The sequence below is a fragment of the Megalobrama amblycephala genome, linkage group LG22, assembly GCF_018812025.1.
Source record: "Megalobrama amblycephala isolate DHTTF-2021 linkage group LG22, ASM1881202v1, whole genome shotgun sequence".
NCBI lineage: Eukaryota > Metazoa > Chordata > Actinopteri > Cypriniformes > Xenocyprididae > Megalobrama > Megalobrama amblycephala.
The window spans coordinates 27,046,457-27,064,104 of record NC_063065.1 but is presented as its reverse complement, the minus strand read 5'-3'; the positions used below and the strand labels follow the sequence as shown (position 1 = coordinate 27,064,104).

General features: G+C 37.6%; 1 protein-coding gene across 1 annotated transcript in view; it reads right to left on the bottom strand.

Moving 5' to 3' along the window:
- Positions 1-274: 274 nt before the first annotated feature.
- atp6v0a1b (ATPase H+ transporting V0 subunit a1b) overlaps positions 275-17,648 on the bottom strand; it is a 32,965-nt gene continuing 15,591 nt past the window's right edge. Inside the window, 6 exon segments of the mRNA XM_048174925.1 lie at positions 275-1,471; positions 6,866-7,037; positions 7,124-7,241; positions 10,642-10,659; positions 15,058-15,135; positions 15,137-15,253. Of these exon segments, the coding sequence (XP_048030882.1) occupies positions 1,378-1,471; positions 6,866-7,037; positions 7,124-7,241; positions 10,642-10,659; positions 15,058-15,135; positions 15,137-15,253 (597 nt within the window). The 3' untranslated portion in view covers positions 275-1,377.

Here is a 17,648-nt window from a genome sequence, read left to right as displayed (position 1 = left end):
AGACATATCTTTTTCGTGAACACTTGACCCCTTTTTATTCATATTTGTGAATAAAAAGTGAATGAACAGTGCTGTCTTCCACAACACTCTTTTACCCACAACAGAGGTGCCCTTGAGCAAGGCACCCCAATTGCTCCCCAGGCACCGCTGCAATAAGGGCTACCCAGTGCTCTGTGTGTGTATGTGTGCACTTCGATGGGTGAACCAACCAATGATCAAATGTGTTTTTGAAGAGAACAAAGAGTCTTAGATCTAAAATAAACACTGACATGAGTTTATTGTCCCCAGATTTTTAATTGTCGAATTTGGGAGGAACAGGGTTTCACAATGAACAACAAACATCTTTGATTGTATAAGCCTTACTGAAATGTTCATTCATGCACAAACACTCTTTTCTGCATGTAAAGGACTTACAGTACACATCACCACAGCAAAACAATAAAACACTGCAACAAATAAATAGATAATAATTGAATCTTTTACATTTTATTTCCACATTGATATGATTTACTTTTGAGCAAGACAAAGCTGTCCATCAAACACTGACACCTTGTTACTAGCTGCCTCGTGATATGTATATCCATTGCTGTTAATTCAGTAACAGGATGTTAACCTTTACTCTGTTAAATGTTGCTTTTTTATGTGGGATCAACTGAGAACTAGTTTGACTCAAGGTTGAGATATCCCTGAAACCATCTATTTCATCTGCCTCTTCAAAACAACACAAATACAGTAGAATGGTTTGTGGAGAGACACAACAGGTGCAGAATAACATCAGCATGGAAACCACAACATTCATTAGTGTTTATCTATTGATCCATCATGCCATTTAACCATAAAGGCTAGGCTTACTGATGGTTTAAGATGTAAATACAGGTTTTCATGGTCAGCTGTGATATATCTAAACATGTAAAAGTCATAAAAATTTCTATAGTGAACATATGTTTTATTCCAGCTCTGCTCTACAATATATCATTATCTAGACGTGGCTCTTTCTGAGTGCAGTCTATAAAATGATTCAAAATAATTCCTTAAGCTGTTCAATCTAGATTTCCAATCAGGACTCGTTACAGTTTTTCAATTAGGTCACTGTGTGAGCATAAGACTTTTTACATGTTGGTTGATTTATATCTATCTATAATACATCCATTACAGTTGATACACTATTTTGAGGGACCGTTTACAGAAAGTTGGGCAAAAATTCTGAGAGAAAGGCTTACAGGACACCACATCTCACAAACACCTCGGAAAATGTGCATTTAGAGTTCAGGGGTCACATCTTACAAACACTTCACCAGATAGCACTGCTCCTGAAGAGGACAGGGTGAGACAGGATCCATGCAGAAGTGGGAATTGATGAAATTTGATGGAGTTAGCTCATTCATCAAATCGACCCTCCAGGATACTCTCGAAGGAAAACGGGACAAACTTGAAGCCCTGTCCTGTGTAGAATTTGTTCTGGAACTCCACCCTAAATGACAGGAAAGACAGGACAAAAGAAGACAATGTCAGAGCAGGACATTTAATGTAAAAAACACCTGTGGATTCCTGTTGACAGCATTGTACTTGCGTCTTTATTTATTTAAAGTTGGTTATTTCCTCAAAAGCAAAATGGTGCTAAAGTAAAAGAGAGAGAATCGGTGTTGGGCTTTATGACCATATGAGGAATGTGTCAGTTGGTGGGGAGTCTGCTATACTGTGGCAGCTATCAGTGGCCAAAATACCTCTCATGCCCTCTCATTCATACAATCACTGGCAGCACTAAAACACACATAGACTTGCAAAGCATAATAAGTCTCTTATGCTAATTTAGACAGCATTTATTTATTTAAAAATACAGTAAAAATAGTAATATTGTGAAATATTATTCTAATTTAAAATAAGTTTTCTATTGTAATATACACCGATCAGGCATAACAATATGACCAATGACAGGCGATGTGAATAACACTGATTATAATCTCTTCATCACTGCAACTATTACTGGGTGGGACATATTAGGCAGCAAGTGAACATTTTGTGCTCAAAGTTGATGTGTTAGAAGCATGAAAAATGGGCAAGCATAAGGATTTGAGAAAGTTTGACAAGGGCCAAATTGTGATGGCTAGACGACTGGGTCAGAGCATCTCCAAAATTGCTGCTCTTGTGGGGTGTTCCCAATCTGCAGTGGTCAGTATCTATCAAAAGTGGTCCAAGGAAGGAATAGTGGTGAACTGGCGACAGGGTCATGGGAGGCCAAGACTCATTGATGCACGTGGGGAGTGAAGGTTAGCCCCTGTGGTCTGATCCAACAGACGAGCTACTGTAGCTCAAATTGCTTAATAAGTTAATGCTGGTTCTGATAGAAAGGTGTCAGAACACACAGTGCATCACAGTTTGTTGCGTATGGGGCTGCATAGCTGCAGACCAGTCAGGGTGCCCATGCTGACCCCTGTCCACCGCCAAAAGTGTCAAAAGTGGGCACGTGAGCATCAGAACTGGACCACAGAGCAATGGAAGAAGGTGGCCTGATCTGATGAATTATGTTTTCTTTTACATGCTTACCTGGGGAACACATGGTACCAGGATGCACTATGGTAAGAAGGCAAGCCGGCGGAGGCAGTGTGATGCTTTGGGCAATGTTCTGCTGGGAAATCTTGGGTCCTGCCATCTATGTGGATGTTACTTTGACGCGTACCACCTACCTAAGCATTGTTGCAGACCATGTATTCCCTGGTGGCTGTGGCCTCTTTCAGCAGGATAATGCGCCCTGCCACAAAAAAAAATGGCTCAGGAATGGTTTGAGGAGCACAACGAGTATGAGGTGTTGACTTGGCCTCCAAATTCCCCAGATCTGTGGGATGTGCTGAACAACCAAGTCCGATCCAAGAAGGCCCCACCTCACAACTCACAGGATGTAAAGGATCTGCTGCTAACATCTTGGTGCAGATACCACAGCACACCTTCAGGGGTCTAGTGGAGTCCATGCCTTGACGGGTCAGGGCTGTTTTGGCAGCAAAAGGGGGACCAACACAATATAAGGAAGGTGATAATGTTATGCCTGATCTGTGTGTTTTAAAATGTAATTTATTCCTTGTGATGGCAAAGCTGAATTTTCAGCATCATTACTCCACTCTTCAGTGTCACATGATCCTTCATCCATCCATCCATCATTCTAATATGCTGATTTGGTGCTTAAAAAACATTTGTTTCTTAATATTTTTCTGAAAAGCAGGTTTACATTTATTTTTTTATTTTTTTCAAAATTCTTTGATGAATAGAAAGTTCTGTTTTTTAAAGTTCGGGAGGAACATGTTCAAATTAATTATCCAACCCCAATTTTCACTCGCTGACAATTTTGTGGAAATTGCCGACAATTACCAAAATCGGAGGCAAATCGATGCTTGTTCACGTGAGTGACAATTGCGTAGTATGTATTATCAAAGATGCAATGTAACAAAAGAAAAAATCCAGTCTGTATTGTAAAAAGTAAAAAGTTCTTGCGCGAGACTGGAAAAAATCCAGACAATACCCCAGAAAGTTATGTAGTGCAAGAAGAACAGCGATCCGACGACTTTGAAAATCATGCAGTGTGTATCTGGCATAAATAACTGATTATTATGTTTGTCTCTATAATAAATAATTATTATTAAACCGGTGTCTCATAGTTCCTTGTTTGCCCGTACGCATATATACCCCTCAGTTTTCAGTTCTTGGTTCTCATTGCATGTAGAGTAGTTGTTGTTCTCTCTTCTTGGATATTATTCTTCTCCTGAATGCTTCTGATTTGATAATTAAAGTTTTTGACTGCTGGAATTTGATTCTCTCCTCCGTGTCTTTGGACCACACCATGACAAACTAATTCACAGCACTGTTACAGTACATTTCCTTTGTATCAGTTTAAATCCCATATAAATAATATATATATATATATATATATATATATATATATATATATAAATCAGACTGAAGAACAGCTCTATTAACATCCTCAGAATGTTCTGTGCAAATATCATATTGACTCATTTTTTTCATATAAGTATTTTTGCCTTTTTAAAACTTTCATTCCATTAAGCTTTGTGGGTAAATTGTTAAATTGTAAATTGTAATTGTTATAGTGGGCACATTTTTCAATTTCTCCAGGTTTATCTGAAGTTAAGGAGTGAAAAAAAGCTGTAATCACACATTCTGTCACTATCAGCAGCGCATAGATAAGAGTGTTTAGATTTGCCGTTGAGAGAACATATTTTTGAACTGAAGGTAATGTCCAGACACAAACTTTTGAAATCAAACAGAAAGCTGTGAGTGAGTGATTTTGTGCATGACAAGGGCATTTTCTGAGGAGCCAAGGGAGGAAGTTCCTCATGGAAAAAAAGAAAAAATGATGTTCCATATTAAGCTTTTAAACATCAAATGGAACTAGAAAAATAATTTCGCATTGGGTTAAATTCAGGTGTTGATCCTGTTTGTGTGAGTTAGAAAATACATAAAAGAAGGAAACATTTAAGTGTGGAGGAATGTCTCACTGCTGTGGTAAATATTTAAGTCAAGAGAGAAAAGACTCTTCCATCTTTCCACGCATGGAAGAAATAAAAGCACCAAGAGTGCAGAACCTCATTTACCTCCAACAAGTCTGTGTAAGCACTGGATGTGGAAAACATTGCAAATGGGTCAGGCCAGGAATGACATTGAAATGCCACAATTAGCACCTCTCACTAAAAGTCGTTCTTGCTGTGACTATAGCATACAGCAAGCTGTGTGTGTCAATATATGACGTCGCCAGGAAATGAATGAATATACAAATAAAATATGAGATTGCACAAGTTCACGATTTCACTTACAAATAGGCTAATCAGAGTAAAAGAATATATGTATTTGGCATGCTGTCCGTGGGGTGGGCTCTGAGCTCGGAATTTGGCCCGTACCCAGAGTACTCTCCCGTATCCCTTGCTGGGATAGTAGCCAGCTGAGAGTGAGGAGTTGGGGTGGTGGAGGGATGCAGAAAACTCAAGGAACATAGGTGAGTCGCAAATGTATATAAAGACCTCCTCTCGTCCTGATTGGATAATTAATTTGAATGTGCTCCTCCCGAACTTTAATAAAATAACAAGCAGATGTCATAATGAAATAGAGCAGAATTCTGCACTTTCGAACATTTCACATTTTAGCTGCAGAAACAGTTTGCTGATAATGATCAATGTACTATATTTATATATGTTGCACTAGATGAAACAATGCCATCAGACTATGTGTTATTCCTGTAATTAAATCTGTGAAATAATATCTGCAGCAGACACATCCACCCCAATCACTGTGTGAATGAATTGCTTTTATTCACAGCAGTCTGGATTTTTTCTTTATTACAATCCCTTTAAGCAGCTTTAGTGGAAGTAATTGCAAGAGTTTAATGCCTAGAGTCAATGTTTGGGCAATGTAAAGACAGTTCTGCCTTGCAATAATAAAATATAATCAGTTATCATTATTTAAAAAATGTTCTAGAAGAGACTAATTCTCTCAGCAGTACAGCTCCATTCACTCATAAACATCATTTCAATCATGACAACTCTCGAAATAGATTTGGCATGTTAACGGATATGACAATGTTAATGTATTAGGTCTTGGTGGACTAGATCTGCTATGCATTCTTTACAGGAATAAAGGTTTAAAGGAATTCTAAAGTCAATTAACCATTTCCAAAGCCCATATTTACAAAATATAGATTTACAAAATATAGGGAATCAATACTCTGGTCTCATGAGACCAAATCAATAATTTTGGATCTAACAGCATTCAAAATGTAATGGTGTTGCTAGAGGAGGAGTACAGTGAGAAGTACCTGGTTCCCACAGTAAAGTTCAGAGGTAGTAAAGCTCTTATATAGGGATGTATGAGTGCTGAAGGTGGGAGGGAGTTGTGCTTTATCAATGCTGTCACGAATTCCCACACCACTGTGTAATTTAATACACAAACTTGAAACAGAAGATGTTATCCTTTCCTCATTCCCTGCATTGTTGGGCATTTTTTCAACATGACAATGAGGATATGCATTCTCCCATGGTGAAAAACCTTCTGTGCACTCAATCTTAACACTTTTGAGCACCTGTGGGGGATTCTGTTGAGCAACATTCCCCATTAAAGATCAGGGCATTTAAGGAGCTAATCATCCATGAATTAAACAGGACAGATGTGACAATTTGTCATGAACTTGTACACTCCGTGCCAAGAAGAGTCAGAACAATTCAAAATTATGGAGGGCATACTAAGTACTAGAATTTTATACATTTGTTGAATTAAATTTACTCATTTCTGCAATCCTTAATTTAAACAAAATAGTCAAATTTACTTTTTTAATTTTATGGCTATTAATGATATATATTTCTCAGTTTTTATTATTTATATGTTTAATACGTTTTAGTTTTGCCATCTTTCCATAAATTGTATTAGTGATCATAAAGAAAATACATCTTTTGTATTTGTTCAGAGGGGGTGTACTCATTTATGCTGTGCACTGTAAAAGTGTCTGAATAATTTTTGGTCCCAAATTTTGTATCAATTTTATTGGTAGTCCACTGTATGAAGAATTTTTGGGTATAATATGTCACAGTTTAATTTATTTTTCTATCCCCACTTACATAAATATAGTGTCCTGCACCCACTTATTAAAAAAAATATTAAAAAAATTATCTAGTGTCTGGAGTAATTTTTGGTTTGACTGTATATAGTTCAGGTGGCATTTTAGCAGCCTTCTTTAAAATCAACAAAAATGTAAAAAAAAAAAAAAAAAAGTTAAATCAATTGCTTAAATTTTAAAATAAATTCATTATTTCATTTGTGTGTGGTCACGCTGCCCAAATCACGGTCCTGTGAGTTGGTGTGTGTATCTCACCAATGCAAGCGCAGAGCATGCAGGAATGCAGACAGTCCCTCCATGATGAGTAAGATGCAAACTGTTAGTGTGGCAAAGGCAGAGAAAATAATCGACAGGCCAAAGAATCCACCGCCACTCCGAGAGGACAGCCCAAGACGCATCACCATTCCCCAAAGAACCTCAGACAACTCTGATATACAGAGAAAGAGAAAGTGATATTTCAATAAACCAGTGGATATGCTGTGGATATTTATGTATGTGTGTGTGTGCACTTACGAGCATGAGCCAAACTAAGGGCCCAGAGTCGCAGGTACGAGGCTGTGTTGGAGATGCAGCCCAGGCAGTACTCTATAGTGTGAATAGCCTGATGAACGGCCACATCTCCAAAGTTAAACTGCAGACAAAAAGAGAAAACCAGAATAGGGTCAATAATGATCTTTGAATGCAGGAGCCAAAAAAAAAAGAAGAAAAGAAAGAAAATTCTGTTATTGAGCTGTACTTGTGTTACACGAGAGAACAAACATCATTGGTTCTTGTGTGTCAAACAAGCACATTTGTGTTCCATTTAGCATATTTGACATGCTCTTATGTACAACCCGAATTCCAGAAATGTTGGGACGAATAAAATGAAAACTAAAAGACTTTCAAATCACATGAGCCAATATTTCATTCACAATAGAACATAGATAACATAACAAATGTTTAAACAGAGAAATTTTACACTAAATGAGCACATTTTAAATTTGATGCCTGCTACAGGTCTCAAAAAAGTTGGTATGGGCGCAACGAATGGCTGAAAAAGCAAGAAATTTTGAAAACATTCAGTTGGGAGAACATCTAGCAACTAATTAAGTTAATTGATATCAGGTCTGTAACATGATTAGCTATAAAAGGCATGTCTTAGAGAAGCAGAGTCTCTCAGAAGTAAAGATGGGCAGAGCTGTGAAAGAGTGCATAAAAAGATTGTGGAATACTTTAAAAACACTGTTTCCTCAACGTCAAATTGCAAAGGCTTTGCAAATCTCATCATCTACAGTGCATAACATCATCAAAAGATTCAGAGAAACTGGAGAAATCTCTGTGCGTAAGGGACAAGGCCGAAGACCATTTATTGATGCCCGTGGTCTTTGGGCCTGCATCACTCATCGGCATGATTGTGTCAATGACATTACTAAATGGGCCCAGAAATACTTCCAGAAACCACTGTCGGTAAACACAATCTGGCGTGCCATCTGCAGATGCCAACTAAAGCTCTGTCATGCAAAAAGAAAGCCATATGTGAACATGGTCCAGAAGCGCCATCATGTCCTGTGGGCCAAGGCTCATTTAAAATTGACTGTTTCAAAGTGGAAAAGTGTTCTATGGTCAGACGAGTCCAAATTTGATATTCTTGTTGGAAATCATGAACGCCGTGTCCTCCGAGCTAAAGAGTAGGGAGACCTTCCAGCGTGTTATCAGCGTTCAGTTCAAAAGCCAGCATCTCGGATGGTATAGGGGTGCATAAGTGCATACGGTATGGGCAGCTTGCGTGTTTTGGAAGGCACCATGAATGCTGAAAGGTATATAAAGGTTTTAGAGCAACATATGCTCCCCTCCAGATGTCATATTTTTCAGGGAAGGCCTTGTGTATTTCAGCAGGACAATGCAAAACCACATACTGCAGCTATTACAACAGCATAGCTTCGTCGTAGAAGAGGTCCAGGTGCTGAATTGGCCTGCCTGCAGTCCAGATCTTTCACCTATAGAGAACATTTGGCGCATCATTAAATGAAAAATACGTCAAAGATGACCACAAACTCGTCAGCACCTGGAAACCTTTATCAGGCAAGAATGGGACCAAATTCCAACACCAAAACTCCAGAAACTCATAACGAAGAGGAGATGCTACACCACGGTAAACATGCCCCACTCCCAACGATTTTCAGACCTGTAGCAGGCATCAAACTTGAAATGAATAATAATAAAATTTCTCAGTTTAAATATTTGTTATGTTATCTATGTTCTATTGTGAATAAAATATTGGCTTAAGTGATTTGAAAGTCTTTTAGTTTTCCCAACATTTCCGGAATTCGGGTTGTATGTTTGTTGAATACAAGTCAAAATTAAATCTGTTCATATTGTAAAGCCATTATATCTCTTCAAAAGGCTTAAATTAAACAGTAGCACTTTACAATAAGGTATCATTTGTTAATATTTGTTAATATTAGTTAATGAATTAACTAACATGAACTAACAATGAGCAATACATTTGATACAGTATTTATTCATCTTTGTTAATGTTAGTTAATAAAAATACTGTCGCTCGAATGATGACAGAACTTTCTTTTTTGGGTAAACTACTTGGCATTTAAAATGCCAATTTCTGGTGAATAAACCTAAAACACTTACAGGTGAATCATTATTTGATCAGACTGCCATTTTTTGTATATAATGTAATTATAAATGCATACAGCATAACTAGTGTGCTTTTGCAAGTACTCGAAGCTTCTTGGACTAAAGTCAATATTTGTACGACTGTGAGCATACTTGGCCAGTGATGTCTTATCGAATTTTGAAACGATAAATGAGCATTAGAAAACAGAATTCTTCTTTTAAGGAACACTGGCTCTGTAATTCATCTTCAATTTCCATCATAATATTTTCATATTGTTTAAGCTGCATGGAGTCATTAGTGTTGAGAACAATAGAGCTGTGATGACTGAGATGTCAGTGATCTGTTTCCTGTCTTTAAACATTCCAGAGAGATTACAAAAGATAAAAGGCCCAATGGAATCCGAACATAGCCTAAATGTATAGACAGCACTTCAGCTGGTGTCCATCAATATGTATAGGGTGTTCCTGCTCAGGTGGTCAAAGGTTCTGTCCAATAGAAATAGGTTTTACTCTGCAAAACAATTGGGGGAACATTGATGTCAGGTGTATTTATCAAGAAGGAAAACACAGGACTCATTCTTCCCACTTGTAAAGTCTTGTAAAGTTTGGCTTGGCAGGGGCCGGTTTCCCTTTTCCACTTGATTCTTTTGTCAAGCGTGCCGAATGGCTCAAAAGCCATCATGGAAAACCTGATGTAACATTCCCATTGTTCTACAGCAGAGGTGTGTTATCAGGATATCATAGGAACCTGAAGTCCAAGGCTATGGTGACTAAAAGTGCATAGTTTACACTAGTGTGTATTAACACGATATCAAGTATATTACATTATAACAATTGCATGGCGAAATAACTGCCTCATTAAAAAACAGCAGGTAAGTGTGTTTAAGAATGATCTTTTCATCCATCTACCATTTTTTCTCCTCACTATCACCACACAGTGATAAGGCATGCCGATGGTATTCTAGATCACAGGTGGCGGAAATCATTTTGTTTGTTTTCCCCAATTTTTTAAGTACTTAAATTATGAAACTTCTACAGTACATTTTATCGAGGTTAGGTTTCATGACATCAACATCCATTACATAATTTCTTCTTTGCAGGAAGCGTAACTTGTAGGGGTGTTTATTGTAGTACTGCAGAATGCAGACAGATCCTTTTCAGTTTTTTGTCCATTTGATTTAACTTAAGCAGAAACAATGTTTTGACTGTTTGATTGGACAAGTTTTGAAAGATATTTATATTTTGAGAAAATGACTTAAATTCTTTGAGTATATTTTATATTTAAAGGGTATCTATCATTATGAGAAGCTATTAATTTTAATAAAATTAAAATTTTGTTTGAATAAATCCTTTTTATGAGTAAATGATATATGAGAAAGATTATATGTAGGTAAATGTAACAATACATAAAATGTTCTTACCGGTTCTTCCTCCGAATGCTTGAAAAGAGAAACAGAGTTTTAGATAAACAAATCAAGAGAGAATAGTATATCAATGTTTCTAATTCAACTACTGTGGAATTAATGGCAAGAAATTCAAATGCATACCAATGAGAATAATAAGTAAGGCAGATCAAAGGTTACAGATCAGACAAATAAAGACTGCAATCTGTTAGGAAACTTTAGCAGGTGTATGTGTAGCATTCTCTTTAACTCTGGCACATATGCACCAAGCACTTATACTGATAGACTGCTATATACAATAATCTGATATGTGCATGCTGGATCATGTTCTTGTTTTTGCACTCATTTTTCCATCTCAGTAGATGAAGATCTACGCAATCCTCTTACACCACAAACAATTAATGCCATGTGTGGATAATACCACAGACCTTCATTTCAGTCATAACTCATCATGTTCATCATAATCGTAAATTACAGAAAGATTAAATTACGATGGCCATAAGTTATTACTGTTTCAAAACAGTTTCAAAACTACAGAGCATTCCAAGATTATTAAATCATCATATGGCTAACTTTATTTTTCCACCGTCTTAAATATACCACACATCAATAATAGTGATGATACAAACATCAATTATAAAAAGGCAGCAACTATTTGCACAAAGTGCAAATAACAATAGATGCCATTTACACTAAGTGTACACAGCAACAAAAAGTGCAAATAGCGTTAAATGCTATTTTAGACTAAGTTTAAATAGCGATAGATGTAGTTAGATGCTATTTATACTTAGTGTAAATAGTGGCAGATACTGTTTGCACCTCAGTGTATTAACAACAACATGTTCAGTTTATATGATTATATTTACTAAAGTCATATGAGAATGCTGCCTTATTGGGACATTACTTGTCCCTGTCCCTAAAGACCTCACCTAGACCAACCCCTAACCATATTGAATCTGCTGATCAGTAAAGGTGTTCTCGATGGTCCAGGAAGGGAGCCATGATTTTGAGCATGGTAATATGAGTTGATGTGCCAGCCTGTCCGATCAACACGAAATACCCATTAAACCCTTTATTTCCCACTATTAAATAACAGAGTTAGTGTAAATAGTCTCTACCAATAAGATAGGCTTTTTGCACTTGGTGTAAATTGACACACCATAAAAAAAAAATTATATGAACGTGCTTACTTGTTCAAATTGTCAAGATATTGCCCTTTATCTTACCCACAAAATCTTTGCATTTTTTGCGTACAGACAACAACGGTTGTCAAAATGATCCCCATTCAAACAGATCTATGAAAATGACTAAAACGCTGTATTATGCATTCCAAGCCAGTAGTTGGCGAAGTCACTTTGTAAAGAAACACTATCCACCTATAGACTGAACACATAATTTGCATGAGCATGATGTCAACTTTTTCACAAATTAACGTTTCCTTAGTTAACACAGAGATGATAACGCTATCATTTTCAAAAAATTGCACTTTGAAACACGTTTTCAAAAGTTTGTGTTTTCAGGCCCCAAAACGCTGTTGTTATGTACAGTTGTGGTCAGAATTATTGGCACCCTTAGTAAATATGATCAAAGATGACTATAAAAATAAATCTGCATTGTTTATCCGTTTGATCTTTAATTCATAAAATTAGCAAAAATCTAACCTTTCATTGAAAGAAAATAATTGAAAGCGAGAGAAAAAAAAATCACATTATGAAATAAATGTTTTTCTCCAAAACATGTTGGCCACAATTATTGGCACCCCTATAATTTTTTTATGAGAAAAATATCTCTGAAGTATATTTCCATTCATATTTCCATTTTTTAGCACACCAGGGTGATCATGAACATGAAATTGTCCAGCCATGACTTGCTGTTCCACAGGAGTATAAACATGAGGAAACACAAACGCCAACTTTACTTAATCATTCATCACAATGAGTAAAACCAAAGAATATAGTTCTGATGTGCAGCAAAAGATTGTTGAGCTTCACAAAATAGAAAGTGGCTGTAAGAAAATAACTGAAGCATTGAAAATCCCCATTTCCACCATCAGGGTAATAATTAAGAAGTGAGAAGTAAGTGAGGAGGAAAGTTTGAGTGGACAAAGACTCTCCAAGGGTCACAGCTGGAGAATTGCAGAGAGCACCTACATCCCCACAAGTTGTTTGGGAAGGTTTCAAGAAAAATCCTTCTGCTCCCATCCAGAAACAATCTCCAGCATATTCAGTTGTCAGACAAGACTGGAAGTTCAAATAAGACTGGCTTCTATGGACAGATGAAACTAAAAAAAAAAAAGAGCTTTTGGCAGCAAACCCACCAGATGGGTTTGGTGCACACATGGATAAAAAGTACCCCATGACCACGGTTAAATATACTGCTGGATCTTTAATGTTGTGAGCCTATTTTTCTGCTGGAGGTCCTGGACATCTTGTTCAGATACATGGTATTATGGATTCTATCAAATACCAACTGATAAAAAAATCATAACCTGACCGCTTCTGCTAGAAATCCAACAATGGGTTGTGGTTGGATCTTCCATCAGGATAATGATCCAAAACAAACATCAAAACCAACACAAAAATGTGTCACTGAGCACAAAATGAAGCTTCTGCCATGGTCATCCCAGTCCCCTGACCTGAACCCTAAAGAAAATGAGTGGAGTGGAGTGGAGTGAAGAGAAGAAGCACCAACATGGAGCTGGGAATCTGAAGGATCTGGAGAGATTCTGCATGAAGGAATAGTCTCTGATCTCTTGTCAGGTGTTCTCCAAACTCATCAGGCATTGTAGGTGAAGACTCATAACTATCATATTGACAAAAGGAAGTTGCAAAAAATTTTGAATAAAAGGGTGCCAATAACTGTGGCCAATGTGTTTTGGAGAAAAACATTTATTTCATAATGTGACCCCCCCCCCCCCCCCCACTTTCAATTCTTTTCCTTCGATGAAAGGTTAGATTTTTGCTAATTTTATAATTAAAGATCAAAAGGATAAACAATGCAGATTTATTTTTACAGTCTTCTTTGATCATATTCATCAAGGGTGCCAATAATTCTGACCACAACTGTAAATGAATGGCAAAACGCATAAAACGTTTTTGTTGAAAATGGTGTCGTGTAAAAGGCCCCTTAATCTCAAAGAAAACACCCCCAAAAATGCCATTAACTTTTGCCATTTAGTTTATTTATCATTAAGCATTATAATATATATATATATATATATATATATATATATATATATATATATATATATATATATATATATATATATATATATATATGTGTATATACTGGTATATATATATACACTTTACAACAAGGTTCATTAACTAATGTTTAACTAATGTATTAACTAACATGAACTAACCATGAGCAATACATACTGTATTTACTAATCTTCGTTAATGTTAGTTAATGAAAATACAGTTGTTCATTGTTTGTTCATGTTAGTTCAAAGTGCATTTACTAATGTTAACAAGAATTTTAATAATGTATTAGTAAATGTTGAAATTAACATTAACAAAGATTAATAAATGCTGTATAAGCGCAGTTCATTATTAGTTCATGTTAACTAATGTACCTTATATGAGATTGGTAATATTTGTGAATGCTTTCATTCACAGTATCAAAAACATCATGGCACCAAGAAAGCAGCTTTAATCCATTCAAGTGTATTTTCATTATTTGTTGTTTTTAATCTGCTCAGCACATGATGGAACAGACGGTTCAGGGCAATGTCAAAAGTTAAGACAGGGGATGAAAATATTTTGCACATTCCAGTGGTGGGTATGTTTGGAATGGTTGAGTCAGGCTGCTAACAGGGTCTCTGTGAGAAGTTACTCCACTGTTTACATTTCCCTAATCACTGGGGGATGACAAATTGCTTAACTATTTATCATTTATTAAGTAGTACGTTTAAGTGGTGGTTTATAAACTATTGATCTCACTGCACTCAACCTACAATATCTCACGAGAAAACATCACTCTAGCAATGTTTTTCTGTGTGCTATCAAAACATCTCTCAGCTGTGACAAGGTTGTGATTAAAGGGATAGTTCACCCAAAAATGAAAATTCTGTCATCATTTACTCACCCTCTAGTTGTTCCAAACCTGTATACAATTTCTTTGTTCTGCTGTACTCAAAGGAAGATATTTGTAAGTTTGTAACCAAGCAGATCTTGCCCCCCATTGACTACCATAATTGAAAAAAAATAAATAAAATACTACAAACATGGTTACAAACATTCTTACAAATATCTTCCTTTGTGTTCAGCAGAACAAATAAATGTATACAGGTTTGGAACAACTTGAGGGTGAGTAAATGACAATAAAATTTTCATTTTTGGTTGAACTACCCCTTCAAGTTGTATTTTTTATGTATACGCAATAAGGAATATACACTATGTACAACTGGCTGACATCACAGACTCCACCCACCTCATCTCCTTCCTCTGAGTGCTGTGAGAGCTGGTCGTGGTCAATGATCTCTGCCTCGTCCTCCGTAGGCCCGTTTCCGAACCCGGACGCCACCGAACTTCTGCGTGCCCTGTTGGGTGAGTCCGGTGGGTGAGCTGGTGCCTGTCTGCTCTAAAGTTTCTAGATTCTCTGCAGGTCTTGCCTCCCTCATCTGGGACTAAATACAAACAAGGTCTGTGTGGCTATCAGCATGCCATGGGCCGCCCGAGTGTATGCTGTGTCTGGTTAGGCTGCTTGGGGCACCTACCAAACACGATGGAGCTATACCTGTCAATCACAGAGCAGCGGGGCCACTCAAGAAGGTAAAAAAGCACTCTAAAGTTCAGCTAATTGCATGTAACAATTTTTTTACTATAATATTGTTTTCCCATTTAATTCAAATTAACATGCATTTTAGTGTCTGAAAACATTACATTCAGTTCACACCTTAGCACATTCTTGCATAATTATCAGGCATGTCGATATTCTGATCATATTTTTTTTTCCCAAACACACGTTTACCATTTCCAAACCACATCAATCTTAGTTACTACTGTTAATTAACGCCCATAAGAAGGATGCAATACTATAGAAATTGCAAACTTAAGGTGTGACAATTAGACAAAAAATGCTCAATGGAGCAGCAGGGAGGAAATAAAAGGTTAAGAAGAAAAGATATTAACTGCAAAAGACTTTAAAGGTCCCGTTCTTCGTGATCCCATGTTTCAAACTTCAGTTAGTGTGTAAGTTGTTGTTAATTAAATAAAATCTGTAAAATTTTAAAGCTCAAAGTTCAATGCCAAGCGAGATATTTTATTTAACAGAAGTCGCCTACATCGAACGGCCAGTTTGGACTACATCCCTCTACTTCCTTCTTAAATGACGTCACTAAAACAGTTTTTTGACTAACCTCCGCCCACAGGAATACACAAGAGTTGCGTTTGTAGAGTGTGTTTGTCGCCATGTAGTCGAAACGCTGTTATTTTCATCCCGCAGTCCAATCACCGGGTCTGATTCCGGCTCAAATTGATAGGGTAAAATTAAAGACATGTTTACAATAACACTGAACGCATGCATCTCCACGTTATGGTAAGAGGCGTGACCGTGACACGGTGTGCTCAGAGCTGTCGAATCACAACACAGGAACCGCTGGCACAATCAGAACTCGTTACGTATTTCTGAAGAGGGATCATAGAACAAGGAAGTCTCAGCCCGTTTTTATGACAGTGGAAACAGCGGTATACAGTAAGAAATATGTGAAAAATACTGTGTTTATCAAACATGAACACATGTTATATTGCACACTATAAACACAATCAAAGCTTCAAAAAAACACGAAAAACGGGACCTTTAAGAATTAAGGTGAAGAATTAGGTGTGAAACCATCAGGAACCCATTAGTCTCCAGTGCCACCATTTTCCAGAGCTGCAACGTACCTGAAGTCTCCAGAAGTGCAAGGTGTCAGGTTTTTAATCACAACCCCCACTTCAAAAGAATCAGAAGCTGAAGTGCTGTGAAATACATCAAGACTGATTTTTATACAGATAGGTTGAGAGGGACTACTGAGGGACCAGCATCACTTCCTCTTGTACCTGTCAAACGTATTCAGTTTTTTTTTCTAGATCTATTTTCATGAACTTTTAGTTTGTATTCATCAGTCACGTGTGTTCTTTGTCTTTGTTTCCTGCCACTCATGTGTTTCTATGGACACTGATTATCATCACAGCTGCTTATCATTCAGTTCATCACCATCATGTCTTTAAGTTCCTCCCTGTGGACTTGTCAGTCGATGTTTGTATATACGTGGACACACTGTTACACCTTCTGTCAGTTCCTGAGTTTAATGTGTAATTAGTCTTTTCGTATTGGATCCTGTGTACAAATCGGATCAACCGACCAATTATGGATTATGCAGCCAAATTCACTGCGATTGCTTGTGAGAGCCTGGATTTTCTTTGTTTACCGAAAACTTCTGTCATCTTGCCATCACCAGCCCCTTTGACGACGAGACCCTGAAGTCACTGTTCTGGATCGGGGGAATTATCATCACCCTGTAGACCTCCCAAAAAACCTCTGGACTTAACCGGAGGATTACGATCATGCAGTGTCTGGAGAGTGTCTACCCCCGGTCCATAACACAGCCGGACCCAGAGTCTGTTTCGCCACCTGCGACCACAGAGGAATTGTGTGAGCCCCCCGCAGATGGAGAGCTATCACCCGCCGCAACGCGTCAGCCAGAGCCCGAGGATAAGTGGACAGCGCTAACACTTGCCCCGGAAGAGGAGCCCTCCAGTGAGTCTGACCAGGGGTGTGAGCCCGTGACATCTGTGGCTGAAGGTATACTGGTAGAAATAGAGACTGAGGAATGGCTGATGGACTTCAGTACAGAGGTATCGTTTCCCACCCCTTCTCACCGCATTTCTCGTTCCTTCATCGCTGTTAGACATCACTATGAACTGTGATTTGTCCGTTTGCTCAGAACCTTCATTGCTGTTTCTAGACAGCACAAGGAACTGCTTGGACGATAAATCGTTACCTTTGATCTCGTCAAGCCTCCATTTGCCTCCATTACT